We start from the raw sequence: 17,285 nt of genomic DNA on the forward strand, positions 1-17,285 counted from the left end.
GTAAGACTTTGAAGGAAGAAGGCATATAGTTCTCCTTGCAGTATAGCTGGGCATGAGGGCCAGCCAAGCTATTAGGAAGCCAAAGTTGGAATACTAGAAGCTTTAATAAGATCGCTGGTACAAGAAGAAAAGAAACAGCTTCAGCATAAAAAGCTTGCTGTGAAAAACACTCCAGCCTTTCCACAAATCTGGCAGTCTTTCTTATAGAAATATCACAGGCAGGAAACTTTTGAGTGAAGCATTATTGGTGCTTTTATTTAGAGAGTCTGGTTATTAGGAAAGAAGAGTGTCTCTTAACAATAGGGACAGAGTTACCACTCTGGAAAAACTTCTGGCTGATTTAGCTATAAAGGCCTATTCATTTATCATCTCAAATTATGCTGATTTAATTTAAGCCTGGTGGTCTTACCTTCCACTGCATTTCAGTGGAAACAGGCTCAGGACTTCAAGGGGTAACAGTTGTGTGCATTCCAGAGAAGAGCTTTACAAGAGAAATACATAAATTCCTCTCTACACTGATATTGAGAAACCACAAATGCTCTTGTGGAGACAATTCATCTGAAAACAGCAGAATTTTTTTTTTCCTCCAGCATGAAGGCAAGCCTGAAGATTATTTGCAGAAGGAGAAACACCTCCGTACAATAATTGGTCTCGACAGTCCAGGGTGGTTGGTAATGACACACAGAGCCTTTCATTTCTTATAGGTCACTGCTGTAACTATGGCCAATGTCAAGAGCAACTGGAAGTCATTATCAGCTGTGGCAGTTTATCTGAAATTATTTGGTAGCTCTAGTGCAGTTTCAGCAGGACTGATGTCCATATGATAAAAGCCACTATGACTATTGACATGTCTTTGTCTGTCTGAGGGAATACTCTAGGCACCTCCCGTGTGACAAGTGAACGGACTCTTACAGTTTGTCCCTGCAGCTGTCAGGAGACTGTGAGGAAACCCTCATCTTCTGGGCACAGCTTTTCATGCTGTCAGTCTAGCACCTATCATAATCACTAGGCTCAGGGTAAAATTACCATATAATGAAATTGATTTTGCACAATTGTTTCTTTTTTAGAGACCTACTAAATCAGCCTTCTCTTGGATACTTGTACTCTACAAATAGCAGTAGTGGGCCTGTGGAACATAAATTGAATCCTACTTTATCAGAATCAGTGCACTACCTGTCAGCGCAGAATGATGCTACATTGAAAACCAGAGGTGTATTCCTTCACTATGAGGAACAGAAATATGTAGGCACTTTCTCATCATTGGCTTTGGTATGCTTAGGAAATTCAGAGTCAACAAAATGGCTTTAGCTTGGAAAGCTAAAGCTATCCTCCCAAATATCTAATAATTACAGGTTATTTACATTTATCTGTCTAATATCTTACATTGCTCCAATATTGTGCCAATGTTTTTTGTCCTGGCATTACTCACATTCTTCTATTTACAACCCAGAGCAATGTTTGCAGTACTGCTTGGATTTATTCCGCTCCATTGCTTCTTACAGGGTTTTCTCAAAGGTATACTTGGCTGTAGACCAGGATTTCAGATTGGTCCTAAGAAAATTGATTACTTAATATTGCAGACTTACGAGACTTTGAAATAGCTGCCCAGATATAGTTTAAGCAGCATGGGAATAAGAACAGTTTTTTGACACGTTTATTAGTGGTAGTTTTGGCTTCATTTATCTGAAAAGAACGTGGTTTGCACGCTCTGAGACTGGACTGCAAGGAGAAGCAAAGCACAGGTAATGGGGATAGGCTGTACATTTTTTCCAGAAGAGCACTCCTTACCCATAGTAAAATATTAATGTATTCTACTTGCCACTAAAATATTTAAGCTGTTTTTATTTGCTAGGATCCAAACCCAGGTTGTTAGGATTTCTATGATACAAGAGTATGGAATCTGAAAATAGAGCCTGGCTTCAAATTGCATTTGCAGCACTTTGTAATCACTTCACAGTCGTAACTTTTTATCAGTGGCTGAAGGACACAAATGATCATGAGAAGAGATTCATCTTTAAACGAATAAAAACGTCTTATTTTCTAGTTTTATAGACATAATATGACAGCATGCTAAGAAATGCTTCATATTAGGCATCAGACATTGACAAGTAAGGTCATTTCTGCTAAAGCATGAGAGGAATTTTTGGCACGATGGATACATGACCATTAGGAAGCTACAGCATCTGTAAGTGGTGCAGAGAACAGAAGAGAGTGGCTGACTTGCACTCTGTTTTTTCGAAGGAAATACTTCTTTCTTAACTACATTATCATTCTTATTTATTTAGGGTGCAAATTCAGTAGCATACCATTCCCTGGGTAAAGGGCTCTAGTACAGATCAGTTTTTGTTTTATAAGGGGGAAAACATTAAAAGTTCTAAAGCCAAGATGCTTTCAAAACTGGAAAAGGATTGTATCACATATAAGGTTTTTGGAAGTATAGCTGTACTACCAGAAATCTCTAATATAAATCTGCTTTTTATCTGAGGAAACAGACTACAGGAAACATTAAGAAATACTTAACTGTGTAGCAAATTAAAACTAAACTTAAAACCATGTATATGTAGTTCTATTATTCCAATGCAGTTTCTTAACTTGAAGGTTTATGCAAATTGACCAGCTTGCTTGTCAGGTTGGGACTACAGTTAAGAATGTGTCAGTACTTCCATCATAACAAAACTTTGTGGTGTTTCTGAGATGAAAATGCCTGTCTTGCATTGAGAATTTTTATACGAGCTCTGTCAGCCTTCTGGAAATTAAAAATGAAGCTGTGCAGCGAATTCAATAAAACTTACACTTTGTATTTTTTCCAAATGTAATTTTTTTTTTTTTTAGGTAACTGCTATATTCTGTCATCATCAAAGGTGATGAGTCTTACAGAGGGTAGCTCCAGACCTGCATTTTGTCTGATGAACCGGTTATATTAAGCAACAATGAAGTGCTAAAGGTATGAGCGCTTTTTGATTTGCAGCTTGGGTAGGCAAAAAGATAAATTGGAAAGGTTTTGAAGCAAGAAGGGATTATTACAGCATTATAAAGTCAGATAGGCAGCAATACAACCACCACAATTTATATCCTCTAAATATCTGCCCCATACATTCTAACTTACAAGTAATACCTGAGCTTCAAAGGGATTACATTTCTGGAAAATCTTGTGGTGGACCTTGATTTGCAACATAAATAAGGTAAAAAGGCACAGGCTAATAAGTAGGCACTCAGAAAAAAAGCATCAGGAGAAACCTATTTTTAATGGTTCTGGATTAATTTCCTACTATATATATTTTTAAACTATAAAACAGCATCGAGGTTTATCTGGCAAAGACCAATTCCTGGTACTTTGGCCTCAGCTTAAACAAGTTGAAGGGCAAGGCACAATGGTCAAAGAAAACTGAAGCATGTGTGAGAGAAATCTTCAGCACTTCAGAGAAATCCTTATCCTGAATGGAACACAGAGCTTATTAGTGAAATCTTTAATCAAAGCAACTTGCTGATAAACCATTAAAACACCCTAACAACAACAATAACAAATCAGTAGCATTACCAGGACTTTTTACCGTAACTGAAGCTCTGATGGTTTCTAGCTGACCTCCTGTTTCCAGTGATTTATAAAAACAGGCTGAAATTCAGCAGATCAAAGCAGTGTCTAAGCTGCTTATCATTAGTTTATAAACTCCTTGGGCTTACAGCAGTGCTTTTAATATTGGGTGGGGTTTTTTTTTTTGTTTTGGTTCTTTTTGTTTTTTTATTTGTTTTGGTTTTTCGAGGGAGATTTTTCTGCCACGTACAATCTTTAAAATATAGTAAAGTACATTTAACTCATGAGCAGCGTGTCTTGCTGCTGTCACATTGGATGAAAATATTTCCAACAGTGCCTCTGTTAGAATGACACAAGCATCTTGAAGCACCAGAATGGTAAAACACCTTTCAGGGAACAGATCCAATACAGCCAGCCTCTGAGCTGGATCAGATCCATTTTCATTTAAATTTGACCTAAATATCTGAATGCTCAAAAGGAACATGTTCTAGAGATTTTCCACAAATTTAAACTGGAATAGGATGCAGCGGATTTTAAAACACAACTTCTTTGATGCAAAAGCAAAAGCCTGTACTGAATACAGACTCAAGATGGTCTGAAGCTCTGAGATGCCCCACAGTGACTCTGACCTTCCTATAGCTCCAGTGCTGGTTTCCCTTCATCCCGTGACAGTCATACAGTGTGACAGGGCTACTGTGCGAGATGGCGTCGAAGCAGAACTTCCTGGTGTGAAGTGGCTCCCCAGGGCGGATGTCTTCTCTCCAGCCAAAGGTGAAGAGCTGGGAGAACAATCAGACAATACAATGATATTTTATTAGTGAAAAACGTTTAAAATAACACACAAAGCTTAATGCAGAATTTCCTTTTCACACACCCTGGACGCTGGCTGAAGGAGGACCTGCCTCTGTACGATTCAGCGATGCCAACTGCCTTAATTAAAGTGCATCAGTGGCCATGTAGAATATACCCCAGGAAGGCACAATCCCAATGTCAGGGAAGGAAAAAGACTCTAGTGACACAGTTCTGCAGTGAGGACAGGGGATATGCTGTATTAAAGCCTTTAGTTACCCCAGTTAAAACAGCACCTGTATGCACTAGGATTTCAGCTACCTAGGAGTCAGCTGCTGCCAGTGATGTTCCTTTAGCTCTCATTTGGGTCTGAACAAGCTGCCCAGAGAGATTTTCCCATCACAGCCCCGTTCCTATGTTTAATGAGCAGTTTCCTTCTGTTTATAGGGGACACTGTTATCATAGCCTCTCTCAACTGTCTTTTTTCTCCAAACAACACATGCTAAATGATCTTCATCTTTCTACTGTGAAACCTGTGAGCTACAGGCAGCTTGTCAAAGCCCTTTTCCTCACTGCCTGAGAGGAGTCACGGAGGGTCACAGTTAATAGAGGAATCCTTCTCAATTAGACACCAGCTGTCTGAAGTGATGCTGTGACACTGCAGTCTTTCAATCATCAGATGAAGGTGACAGGTCTGACAGCATCAAATTTAAAGATGTGGAGTGCATTTTCCTTTCCATGGACTGATCCTTGCAGAAAAAAAGGTTGCAGGCTGTAAATTACTACCTAGAAGCACTGTCAAGAGCTGTGAGGTTCTTTTTTTTTTTTTTTTTTTTCCTTTTTCTTTTTTTGAGTGAGCGCTATTCTTCGGCTTTCTGCATGACTTTTGATTTGCCATAGGAAAAAAAAAAAAAAAGAAACGTAACACTGAGAAAGTGAAGCTCTTTTTAAATGAGCAAACTTTGCTAGCCGAAAATGTTCAGCTGAGATGGTTCATATGGAACTGCACACAGGCTCGTTATCCAGAGAAGTAGCTCCCCATACTGAGTTCAGCTCCCTATAGTGAGTTCAGACTGTCTCCAACATCTCATGTCAGCTTCCTTTTGGCCTATATCTTGCACCCTGCTCCTCCAGTGTGTACATTCCCTGATAGAACCAGCTATAAATTGAGGTTTAATAAATATCATGTGGGTCTGATCCTGAACAATTCTGTAGTGGTTCCCAGGTTTTAACCTTTTCATTGCTATAGTTATCTTCTTTCCATGGTCTTCCTAAAAGAAACATCTCTTAAAAATACTGCATCTTCAATGCTCTGAATACCACATTTGAAAGGTGTTACTGTCTCTCTTGGCATGCAGGCCCTAAATACAAACATATATCTGAATACATACCCTTTTTTTTTTTTCCGTGTCTTATTGTAAGCCCTTGTTCTCTCTATTAGCTGCTGTTACTGCCTATTTACATCTGCATTATAGGTTTTCTAGAGAGTGTTTTCTTAATCTGTCTCTGTGTCCTGCTTATTTCTTCCATCTCCCAGAGTGCATTTATCTGCAGTAAAATGTGGTGGGCAGCTTTAACCTCATTTTCAAAGCAATTTCTGCTTTTCAAAAGGTTAAATCTTTTCCCACTTTCATTCATGCTTCTTTGAAGCATCATCATGGACTCCCTACAATAACTTACCATTTCACAAGCAAACACTGAAGTAAGATTTGGTACAGAAAAAAACTACGCTGCTGTTTCTTCAGGAAAAGGGAAGCCTGAGATAATTTTCCTTTAATGAAAAGCCAGCAAAAGCCATTTTCTTCATCTTATCCTTTACCTTTCCACAGACATGTAATAAACTTAGAGTTCAAAGTGATGAATAACAAACAACTAGAGGAATGGTGTGGAACAGTGCTTCTGTGATATTCTCACTCTCATTGCTACTACTGCAGAGAGTGATCCTATTTCAGGACCATCCTCATCTTTCCCAGTGGGTGGCTCGCCATATTTCTCATTCTGTGCATGAGTGGTGAGTCGAGGGACCAATTCTTGCTGCTCTCTGGACCTTGGCCTGAGGACTACTACCCCATTGAATGCATCAGTACACCTGAAAGAGCTCAAGACAGCCTTTAAATCAGATCATACTGATCCAGACTATCCCTTTGCTCTTTCCACTCCTCTGGTTTCTGAAGACTGCCAGGGCTGTGTCCTGTTTGCAGGTCAAGATATAATAACAGTAGGGGGGGTTTTATTCCCTTCCACTGAAAACCAGGATCTGTGTAATAGTAGATCTCAATGTTTAGACTAGCTTAGATTCTTTTTCCTCCTTCTTCATCATCCAGTTTTTTTAAAACAGTTTTATTTTTAAATCAACAGGTATGTCTTCTCCCTAGTGATATTATTATAAAACCAACCTTGTTAGGAACAGGAGCTCAATTTTAGGACTAAGAGAGAGAAGAGAAAAAAAATCAGAAAAAAATGGTTAAACTTCTCTATATACCCAATTAGCATTAAGATCATTTCAATTACAGACACAACATGAAAGTGTGCAGTCTTTCCAATCTCATAATTTTAAGCTTTCCTCTTTTAAAAAGCAATTTTCCTCTAGTTAACACTGAAGCTGGCCAATATAAATACTATCTCTCCACTGCTAATGTCCAACAATGCTACATGTTATTAGCTGGAGCCCAGAGTATATAATATTCTGCTTTGCCACCACTTGTCACTTTGGATTTTGTTGTTCCTTTGTTAGGAACAAACTATGTCAGATTTTACAAGAAATGGCTGAGCCTTTTTGTACCCATTTTGTACTTCATTCATTTCTGACTGCTGGCTGATTTGAAACAAGGCTGCATGAAATTCCCAGACACATTATTAATGAACAGCAGGCTGATTCTTCACCTGCAACGCATGGGGTTGCTGTTCATTGTTTCCTGCTGGACCCAAGAAACCCTCTGTCCTGGCTCAGTGGATGCTCATTCTCCTTCTTCACCTTCTCTCACACCAGAGTCTATAAAACACAGCCCCATCCCCTGCATTTGCAATCAAGCAAACCCTCAGCCCTCAGCCTTTGCCTTTTCATGTAGCCGAGCCCTGTCATGCAGTAACTGGGAAATACAGCTTTCCAGCTTCATTTATAATTGGCACAGGGCCTGAAGAATGATTGCCTGATAGAGCCATTGGCCTGGGACTGTCTATAGGACAAAGGACCTTTTGATGCCATTAATACTTTCCAGCCTGGCAACGTCGCTCAATTATTCACTGTCTGGCTGGGGTCCGTCAGCTGGTGCTGTGCTTTGACTGTGCCATTACACTTGAGAGGACAACATGTACCCCCATCCAAAGATGAAATGCCACATTTCAGAGCTGGGCTCTGGCTTGAACTGTACCTCCAAGTAGAGAAGAAAGAGCTGGGCACTTGCTGAGCCATATTAGAGAAGTCTGTCCAGCCATTCCCTGGCAAGGCTGGGGAACTTGGTAAGAGACAGTGATCCCTGTCATTTTCCTTTGCTATTGGTTATCGGTCCATCAGAGCCTCAGGTTCCCCTGAAGCCAAAAGCTAGCTTTGAGCAGAGATGGAAGAATGCAGTGCCATGACATATCCTCCCGTCCCTTTTCTTTGCCTCTGGGTCTTAATTTTGGGGAAGTCTCCAGAAACCACAGTGACACATCCTCACTTGTCACCTATCTCCTGTTTACCACAAAGTCTGCAAGCGCCCCACAAACCTTTTGGCTGCTGCTTGCCCAGGGGGGCTTGCCCAGCCTGGAGGTGGGAGGTTGTCTTCCTCTCCCGGGGCCTGCTAAAGGGCTGTGCCGCTGGCACGGTGGCTGAAACTGTCGGGTTTTAATTCCTGCCCCGGTAACATGACATGAATCAAGTGGCACGAAGGATCATCTCTGTCTGGCACGGATGCCTGTCACACTGGTCACATTAAGCTACTATAGCTTGCCACCGAACCCTGTAAATTTATACCAGAAGTTACAAATCCAGCTCAGCATCAATCCACGCTATTTAAAATACGATAATAAAATACTTGATACTTTCATTAATACTGCCAATTTCTACTGTTGTACGGAGAACTCATGGCGGTGACAAATTATGTGAGCTATAAAGAAAGCAGAGGAGCTCCGTAAGGCTGGCCTGGGGTTTGACGCCCCGCAGACGAGGGTAACGGTAGCGCAGGGCCGGCCCTGAGGGGTCTAAGGCCGCGCTGGCCGCCGGCCCCGAGGGGCGCTGCCCCGAGGGCGGCCGGTGCGGCGGCGGGCCCGTTCCGCTGGGCCGCGCTGCCCCCTGCCGCCCGCCTGCCGCACCGCCGCAGGGATGAGGCGCTCCCGGGAAGTTTGCCACGCACGCCGGCAATGCGGGAGTGTGCGCCGCTCCCCACCAGCCCGGCGGAGACCATTCGTGCGTGCCGTCCCGGGGGCACACGTCGAGCACCGAAGTGCTTGAGGCTTCCCAGCTCTGCTTCTGGGTTCTGAGGAGCTGGCTGTTTGAACTCCCGTCGTGCTAGCTTCACCTGCTGATTCTAATGAAGTCACTTTGTGTCCTTAGCACAGAGTAAGACCTTTAGAGCCAGTCTGATCCCAACGCTGCAGCACCCCGGAGTACGCTGAAACATGGATTCCTCCCTAACATCCTTTTCCCTTCCTGTCATTTCCCCTTTGTTCCAGCTTTTACTCTTTCAAAGGCTATTTCCAGTCTCCCTTTTCTCTGCCAACATTTTTTTCTTCTCTCACCTTTTCATCCAACTTCTTTTACTCTTTTCTCCACATCTGGCAGGCTCAGCATTCCCCACTCCCTTCCTGAGGAGAGTTTGGAGCTTTGCAGATTTTAAAGCCAGAGAACACTGTGATAGGTCTAGTCTGGACCATACAACTTCCTTCAATTAACTCCTTGAATGTATGTCTTTCAGAAACAAAATAGAATGTTATTTATCTAGTCTTGGCACCTTATTCCTATGCAGTATCTTTGGTAGCTATCCAAAGAAGTCTTTCAGCAGCTTCCTTTTTTGCCACGTTGGCACTTACCTAAATTGAGATAATCCTTCAGCTTCTCGGTTTCACGCACTTGCAGCTCTCCTCCTGCATTTCTCAGTATCCTCAGAGAACGCTTTTTTTTTTACTTCAGCCCTTCAAATAACCCTCAGAACTCCTCTCTCTTGAGGTTTTAAGTTTTTACAGTGTCATGTGTGACTGCCAGGCCAATTTTTCTCCTCAGCATTAGGAATCTTTTACCAGTCTGGAACCTTTTCCTGTGAAAGACTCGCTCACTAAATTTGCTAATAAATGGTTAGGTTGTACTTTTCATCCGGATTCTCCTTGCTCACACTGGCAAGACCCACAGCCTGTAAGTCTTGATCCCTTTCTTATGGCACTCACAGTGAGTAAAAATTGGAGCTCTTTTCCTCCATACTCCAACGAACTAACAGTTTTCTACCTAACCAACTTAAATAAAAGCTTTTTTTGAGTCGTTGTAATTCCTGGTCTTTTGAAATACTTTTTTTGCTTGCTTTTACCCATTTATCTCACTTATGCCTCATTTTTGTTTAAAAAACAACTGCTTATTGAGATAAAAGCATAAAAACAGACAATGACTGGAGCTGTAGAAGGCCTGGTACTATAGTTGAAATATTTTTCAGGTAACTCAACCAAAATCAACATGTTTTCATGACACAGTGGGGGAGAATGGGGCCTCAAAAAGCTCTCTGGGCATTACAATTCCTTTTGGAAATGAAGACAGCCCAGGTGGCTGTTGGAATTTCTGAGGTTATGTTAAAGAGTACTTTGTAAAAGCCATTAAGGTCAGTAAAAATCCAAAAGTTATTTCTACACTCTTTTTTACCTTAAGAAAAAAAGAAGCCCTCAGAAAATGTTTAAAAACTGGGAAAGGGAAGCAACAACATGACCCTGATTTTCTCTTTCCACCATTAAAATACCTGTTCATGTGACCATGTTCGTTCTGAGCCATCCTTCACACAGATGTCCAGCCTCAGCTCAGTCCCCGTGGCTCCGTGTTTGCTGTCCACACACAGGTTGGCTGCCACGTTTCGAATCTGCAAAACCAAGCAGCAACATTAAACTGGGCAGCAGAATTGAGCCCAGGTTAGGAGTTTAGCTCTGAAGGACTTGAGATTGACCATCAGTTACATAAAACTGGTAAGAATTACTTTTTACAGGCTAGAGAGCCATGTCCTGGAATGAACTACTCTTTTTAGGAGCAGCTTCAGAAGCAGCAAAGTTTGAAATATTCTGCTTAACAGTGAAAGGTAGGTCTTATGAAATATCTTCACCAAAAACAAAACAACCAAACAAACCCTAAGAGAAAAGAAGTCTAAGAAGTTCAAAGCTTGTCTGACTGCTTCTTCCATCCTATGAGAGCAAGAGAGATCAACAGTATTAGAAGCAACTGATTTCTGCATGAGTCTTTCCCAGGCATGGGAGCAGTCAGTATGCATTAAAAATTCAGGCATGCCCTGCTCCAATCCATGCTCTTACTTTGACACAATAAAACCATTGTAGATAAGGTCACACATTACTCCCTGAAGTGCATAAAATTAAAAAGTACTTAACAAATCTGCACTGAAACTTAGGCTTTTAAAAAGTACTTAACAAATTTGTACTGAAATCTATGCTTACCTATGGAGGTTCCTCCTGCATGCCTGCTGCAAACATTGCAGTGTAACCTGTTCTTAAAAGGCAAATCTTGTTCTTGAGGCTGAAGCAACTGAGTAATAACTAATCTGTGACTACCAATCAAACCAGTCATGTACTACTGCTGACACGTAGATTTTCTTTGAAACATTGGGTTGAAAAGTAGATTTACCCACTGCCAGCAAAAAGAGCAAAATCTTCACTTGGTGTTGCAAATCCATGCACATTTGTCCTTGAGTACCTTAGCTGGACTAGTTAAAAATCCTTTAGACACCTCCATAATGAAAAGGATTTCTTAAAAAAAACCTTAGCCTTTCAATGAGATAAACAGAAACTGAGTAATCAAAGTGCATGGAAACACACACAAATTCCAAATGTCTAATGTAGAGAAAGCAGGTGCGTATTTTGACATTCTGGATGCTACTTTGATCCTTTTTTAAAAGAAAGCTAGATGCTGAATGGAGATACAATTGAGTAGTCATTTGTGCTTTTTCATGAAAAAAAAATTTTAGAAGTCACTGCTGTTGCCATAATATGCCAGACAAATGTGCACATTGCTACTGCATACCTCACACACATCCTAAGGATGGAAAACTTCTCAGCATTGCACAGAACCTTGTGAGGAAGGGAAATCCTAGTGCATGCGAGACACATGCCAGAGCTACTCTGCTCTTTTTCTGATTCTGGAGGAGTGGGATCGAGTCTGTTTACCATGATCAAGAAAGATTTACACAGACGGGAAAGCAACAGGTAGTGAGAAAATGTAAAAACTCACTCTCAGGAAAGTTTTCAGGAGGTGCATTTGTTTAGCTTAGAAAATTGCAGACTGGGCAAAAGATGGGGGAGCATCAGTTTGAACAACTGCCTCCAGAACCTTTGATCCTTCACCAGAACTCAGAGAAGCATTTTAAAAAAAAATTGGACCAGCCCAGTCCTAGGATATTTTTTCTTTTTTCAATACAATAAAAGTTTCTAAAGATGAGGTAAAATACTAGCTGTTCATACACACAACCAGATACAGAAATCCAGCACTGGGCAGCCCCACAGTAAAAAAGATGAAAGGTAGTTAGTTCTCAACAACCTTCATTTTTATATCACCCAGCAAAAGAGGCAGGAAAGAATAATAAGGGGAATAGAATTTATTGTCATATTTTTAAAGTTTCATGTGAAATACCTTCTCCAAGTATAATTCTTTTGGAGAATTTTCAATCATTTCTCAATGCACTTAAATTTCCATTGTACAGATAAAGATTTCTGGTCTAATAGAAAATTAAATGATACATCAGTTCAGTTCTTACAGCATGCAAGTTAATTAAAATGGAACTGCTAACAATTGCCATTAATAATTGGGTATATTTATGTGATTCAGAATTGTAAAATGACAGTGAATACACTCCACATCCAATTAATGCTTATTGCATTAAAAGGCTTTCATAATTTTGTCTCAATGGCACTGCTCCATCCCAGTCTCTGTCATTTGGACTGTGCAGTAAATGTGTTCAGTCCATTTCTGGAAAAGGCTCGAGCTGAAGCTACATTTAGTTGCTTCACTGATGGAATCTGTCTCACATTCTTTATTTCCTCCCCTCTTCCCTCTGCTCCTCAAAGGTTTTACTTGAGTTAGTTTTTCCTCTGGATTTTTTGCAGCTTACATGTTAGCTTGTCCTTTTTTTGACTCATCCTTTCAGCTGCAGAGGGGTCATGATTTGTTTTTAGTTTTCTTTTTGTAATAAGGCATTTCAGTCAAGTCTGTGCTTTTGTTCTGCGGCGCTTCTGTGTGGCCTTGGCAGTTGCTATAAACTGAACTCAGCCATCATGCCAGAGCCAGAGCCATGGGGAACATTCTGCCAAACATCAACACCACACAGCCTGCAAATCCAAGATGCTTCCATGGACAAAGGAAGGAAAGCAGAAGCACAGTGCTTTTTTTTTTTTTTTTCCCCCTCATTTATACACCAATATGCTTTTGAACTGCCTTGGCTCCAGTCATACAGCACAATGGATTTAGGATTTTTGAGGTTGTGAGTTACAACTAGAAAACAAATAGCTAGTGATCCTATCATGTTCCCAAAATTCCTATTTGTGCAATTGTAAGACTAGGGATGGACAGGAGACAGATTTTATCAGCCGTGCAGGTAGGGCATTGAGTTGCTACATACAAAACTTTTTTGTTCAGCCTTAAATCCCATCATTTGTACATGCAGATAAGCGAACAGGAAAATCATGCTTCCAAGGACTTTGTTGTATGGACTGACAAGGATGGTAAGTGGTGATATTAAAGACTGTTTCAGAATTAAACATATTCGGACAAAAGCACAGGGTGCTCTCTAAGTCATTAAACATACTTAATTCTTGAAATGCCATCCTAACTCACTGTGGGCACTGTAGTCCTTACAGAGAGCAGATGAGGTGTGGAAGCATAGAGAATACAGCTTCCTAGAGCCCAGCAGTTATACTGACCAATATTCTTTGATAATTCCAAAACTCAACAACTTTTTCCAGGCAAATGAGTTGGTGCAAGACTTGCTGTTGAGGTAGCAGCTGATGTCCTGGCTCCTGCAGCCTTGCCCTGCCTGCACTGGAGCCAGGCTGTCACCCAGGTACACTTCAGCCTTCAGGGAGGGGTGAACTGGAGGGGGAGAGCCAAACTCCCAGGGGTTCTGGGAGCTGCCCTGCACGCTCATCATGACATGGAACTGTGCCAAACAAAGAAAAGAGGCAAATGTAGTGATCTAAAGACAACTATATGTTCAATACGGTCATCTGTGAACAGTGACTGCGGAGATGGTGTTAGGACAATCCTTAGGGATACAGCAACAACAGAAGCACTTTGTGCTATCAACTTATATAATACTCTCCCTAAATCTGATTTAATGCCTTAAATATGAAAATGGCTTTAACTCTTAGAATACATTAACAATATTCATTTACGTTACTTTTTTTGTTGTTGTTGTTTGAGCAGCACTTAGAGCCAGTTTTAGTGCACTGCTTACATTCTCAGATAACCCTAAGGGCCATCAATGTCTCTGGATCAAATGAGGAAAAGTGAGCCACTTCTCCTGTCAACTGACACACAGTAATTTTAGAAGTATTTATCCTTTGTGTAAGCTATGAAAAAGAAAAAGTCAAAGGTAAAGAAGTCAAGCACTGCCAAAAACCTCACTGAAGAAACACGGGACTCTTATTCAGTGTGACATTGATCCTGATAAAAGAATTTGAACAGTCCAGCTGTGCAGCACTCAGTCTGTGCAGGGTGGGGTTATATCACTTTTGTACAACTGATATGTGACTTTTGCTAGGCTCAGATTGACTCATTAAGGGTATAAGAATGACACATTTGAAAAAAAGGAAAATAACCGAAAGAGAAGTTAGTGAGTTCTTAGGCTTTCATCTTTTTTCAAATGTGCCACTTGACTTTATGTGCGACATTTTCATGTCAGTGCTGTAAAACAGTTCTATAAAATCCATGAGTTTGGGGCTGAGAAAGGAGCACACTCAGGTTCTACAGCTTAGGACTGCTGCAGTGACTGAGACACTTCCTCATTAAATTACTGAAGTTCATGTAACAGCAAGGGAAACCAAGATTAAATAATTCCTTTTTGACTGAGTAAAACAACTTCTTTGCACCACCTTGACTATAGAACTCATGAAATCTAAAATAAATGACAATGTCTGATATTATATGATTGATTTACTGTAAAATGTGTGTTCAAAGATACTGGAAGCTGTGATATCTGCACAATATATTCATGCTGGATCACTGCTTGTAGATTCTTCTTAGGAAGATGAGTACTTCCTTAGAAAACACTTCGTGTCCAGTTTACACCTATTGTTTTAGGCAGTTGGACTTCAAATACATATTACAAATAAACTATTCTGTCTTAGAAAGAGCATGGGATGGGTATTACTGTTTTCAACTGGTACCAGACTTACCAGTACATTCAAAAGAGTAAGACAAAACCTAATTGAAAACTTTTTTCCACAGTGGAAAAGAGTACAGTTACCTCACTCAAACACAGAACAGACAGTCTCACTAACCTTTATCTGTCTGGATTTGCTGTTACATTGCCCTGCTGCACATATTTCAGATGTTACAAGGCAGAACAGATTATCAAGGGTATGTACACCCTGCCAGCTACAAGGACAAAAGGCACAAACACACATAAGAGATAAGGCCATGACAAGTGTAGTAAAAAAGATTGCTTTTTGTTTTCCAAATGTCCTTCTTTTCTATCATAAATAGATTGTTTCAAGAAATGTAAGAGTCAGATTTTAAATAAATCTGTATGCAAAAAAAGAGGAGCTGAGCAGAGGCTGCTTATGAGACACCTGCTTTCACACCACATGCTTTTACTAGCTAGATATCAAAATACTAGAGCCAAACTTGCCTGCGTACTTCATTGTTTACTCTTTCTCAGACTGGCATAGGCAAACAGATGTAAAGTATTTCCAAATGGAAGTAGAGAGGGCACTAAATGACAGTCACTGTTGGCAGAGATTTTGGTGCGTATAATGGGCAAGGTTTCTAGAGCTGCGTGTTTCTTACAAAGCAGTAACACTACAGTCTGCTTCCCTCTTTCAGCTTCTCACAGCCATTGACCTTCAAGGTTTTTCAAGGTGCAACAAATTAATTAAAACTGCACAGGAATGTGACAGTCTCAGGAAAAACAAGTGAAGTAGGGCTGAAAGTTCTCTTCCTGTTATTTTAGAGAAAGTATGTTTTAAATAAAAAAGAAAATCTTTGGTCTTCATATCCTTCCTAAGAACTTAGTAAATGCTTTTAAGGCACAGATTTCACACCATGGATATGATTTTGATTTACTGTTAAAAATACTTGGGTTTATGCAGAGATTATATTAATATTGCTGTAAAAAGAATGAATACCTGAATCACAAGCTCCTCCTCTTAGACCCTCTTGATTGAGTTAAGGATTGTCCAGCTGGCCAGACAAATTACAAATCTCCTGTTTCCAGTCCTCCAAGGACACCCATGCATACATGTGAAAGATGGTGAAGGAAGATCACAGTAGCAGTCACAGCAATCTGATCCAGCCTGACTTCTACTGATAAATTCCTTACCTCTCAGTACACATTAATCTCATAAAGCGTGGGCAGCAGGACCAAAAAGAAGAAATTTTAACAAAGGAATTCATTACCACCAAGAAGGAGCAAACAGTAAGACACATATAAATTGGAGGTTTTTTGAACATCTTTAACTGATAGCTTATAAGGAAGAATTAAGGATTGCTAGTGCCAAAGACAGTTATTTTAAAAATCTCACTATGAGGTCATTTGCCTTTCTAAAAAGAAATTCTGGAGAATAGCAGAGGTATGTTTAGAAGTTTATGGTCCAGTCTTGACCACTGGGAATACGCAGACTTGTGTCTGACCTTACCAAATGTTTTAATCAAAGTTTCAACTTCATCAAATATGAAAGTTAATTTTCTGACAGCCCCAAGAATATCTCCCCAAAAAATCAGAGAAGGCTAGAGCTCACAGTACAGATATTCCTATGGGTTTTTAAAAAGTAGCACGATGCACTGGAAGAGTGAAGCCTTCTCTATATATCTTAATCAACTGTGAGGAAAAGGCCCTCTGCATGCGACCTATCCAGGGAGTAAAGCTGCTGTAGTTCTTGGGGGCAAAGGCCACAGCAATTTTTCAGTGCAGCTAAGAAAGTAATTTCCTCTCCTGGCACTCCTTGTGTTCTCATTTCTTCTGCACAAAACAAACTGTCAAAGCAAAGTTTGCTACATCTCTGCTCTTCAGAGAGGTCTGAATGCAGAACATCTTAGATCATGGGTGGAGATTTGCAGCTGGCTGTTTCCTCCGCCCCTGCTCTGGAGTGATACTCAGATATTGGCTTCTTTTTTGTGGGCTCTCCCTCCCTTCATCCATCAATGGAGAAATTGTATTTGTCTGCTACTGGTACTCAGTGATGACAGCACCTACAGAATGTAGAGAACAGCTGAGCAAAATCAGTCATTTTAAAAGGAAAGTATCCAGACCTTGCTTATCACATTTCACATGTGAGCAAACCTAACTCCATCTGCACACAACTGTCCTTGTAAGGACAGGAGGAGGTATACCAGTAGATATGCAAAAAAACCCAAGCAGTGACTTCATCTTTACTAAGGTGATTCTCTGAATCTAAAATCTTCTGTGACATGCAGTAATGAGCGCTACATACTTTTTCCCTCATTTTTGTCCTCATTGTTCTTATATCATATGCCCTGCACACACAAAGCTGTAATGAGTTCCAAAAGCAACAGTGATAGTTCCAAGACATGATTCTCGTTTTAATGCATAGTTCAGGGATTGTTTCAACCACT

The 17,285-nt window shown here is 40.5% G+C and overlaps 1 protein-coding gene across 1 annotated transcript in view; it reads right to left on the reverse strand.

Moving 5' to 3' along the window:
• Window positions 1-17,285, reverse strand: part of GALNTL6 (polypeptide N-acetylgalactosaminyltransferase like 6) — a 432,734-nt gene that overhangs the window by 4,741 nt on the left and 410,708 nt on the right. Inside the window, exons 11-12 of the mRNA XM_066185979.1 lie at window positions 10,240-10,356; window positions 4,162-4,311 (exon numbers count right to left, since the gene is read on the reverse strand). Of these exons, the coding sequence (XP_066042076.1) occupies window positions 4,162-4,311; window positions 10,240-10,356 (267 nt within the window). The remainder of the gene's footprint in view (window positions 1-4,161; window positions 4,312-10,239; window positions 10,357-17,285) is intronic.

This window comes from Chamaea fasciata, unplaced genomic scaffold (assembly GCF_029207755.1).
Source record: "Chamaea fasciata isolate MVZ Bird 193981 ecotype frontalis unplaced genomic scaffold, bChaFas1.0.hap1 SCAF_6, whole genome shotgun sequence".
NCBI classification, from domain to species: domain Eukaryota; kingdom Metazoa; phylum Chordata; class Aves; order Passeriformes; family Sylviidae; genus Chamaea; species Chamaea fasciata.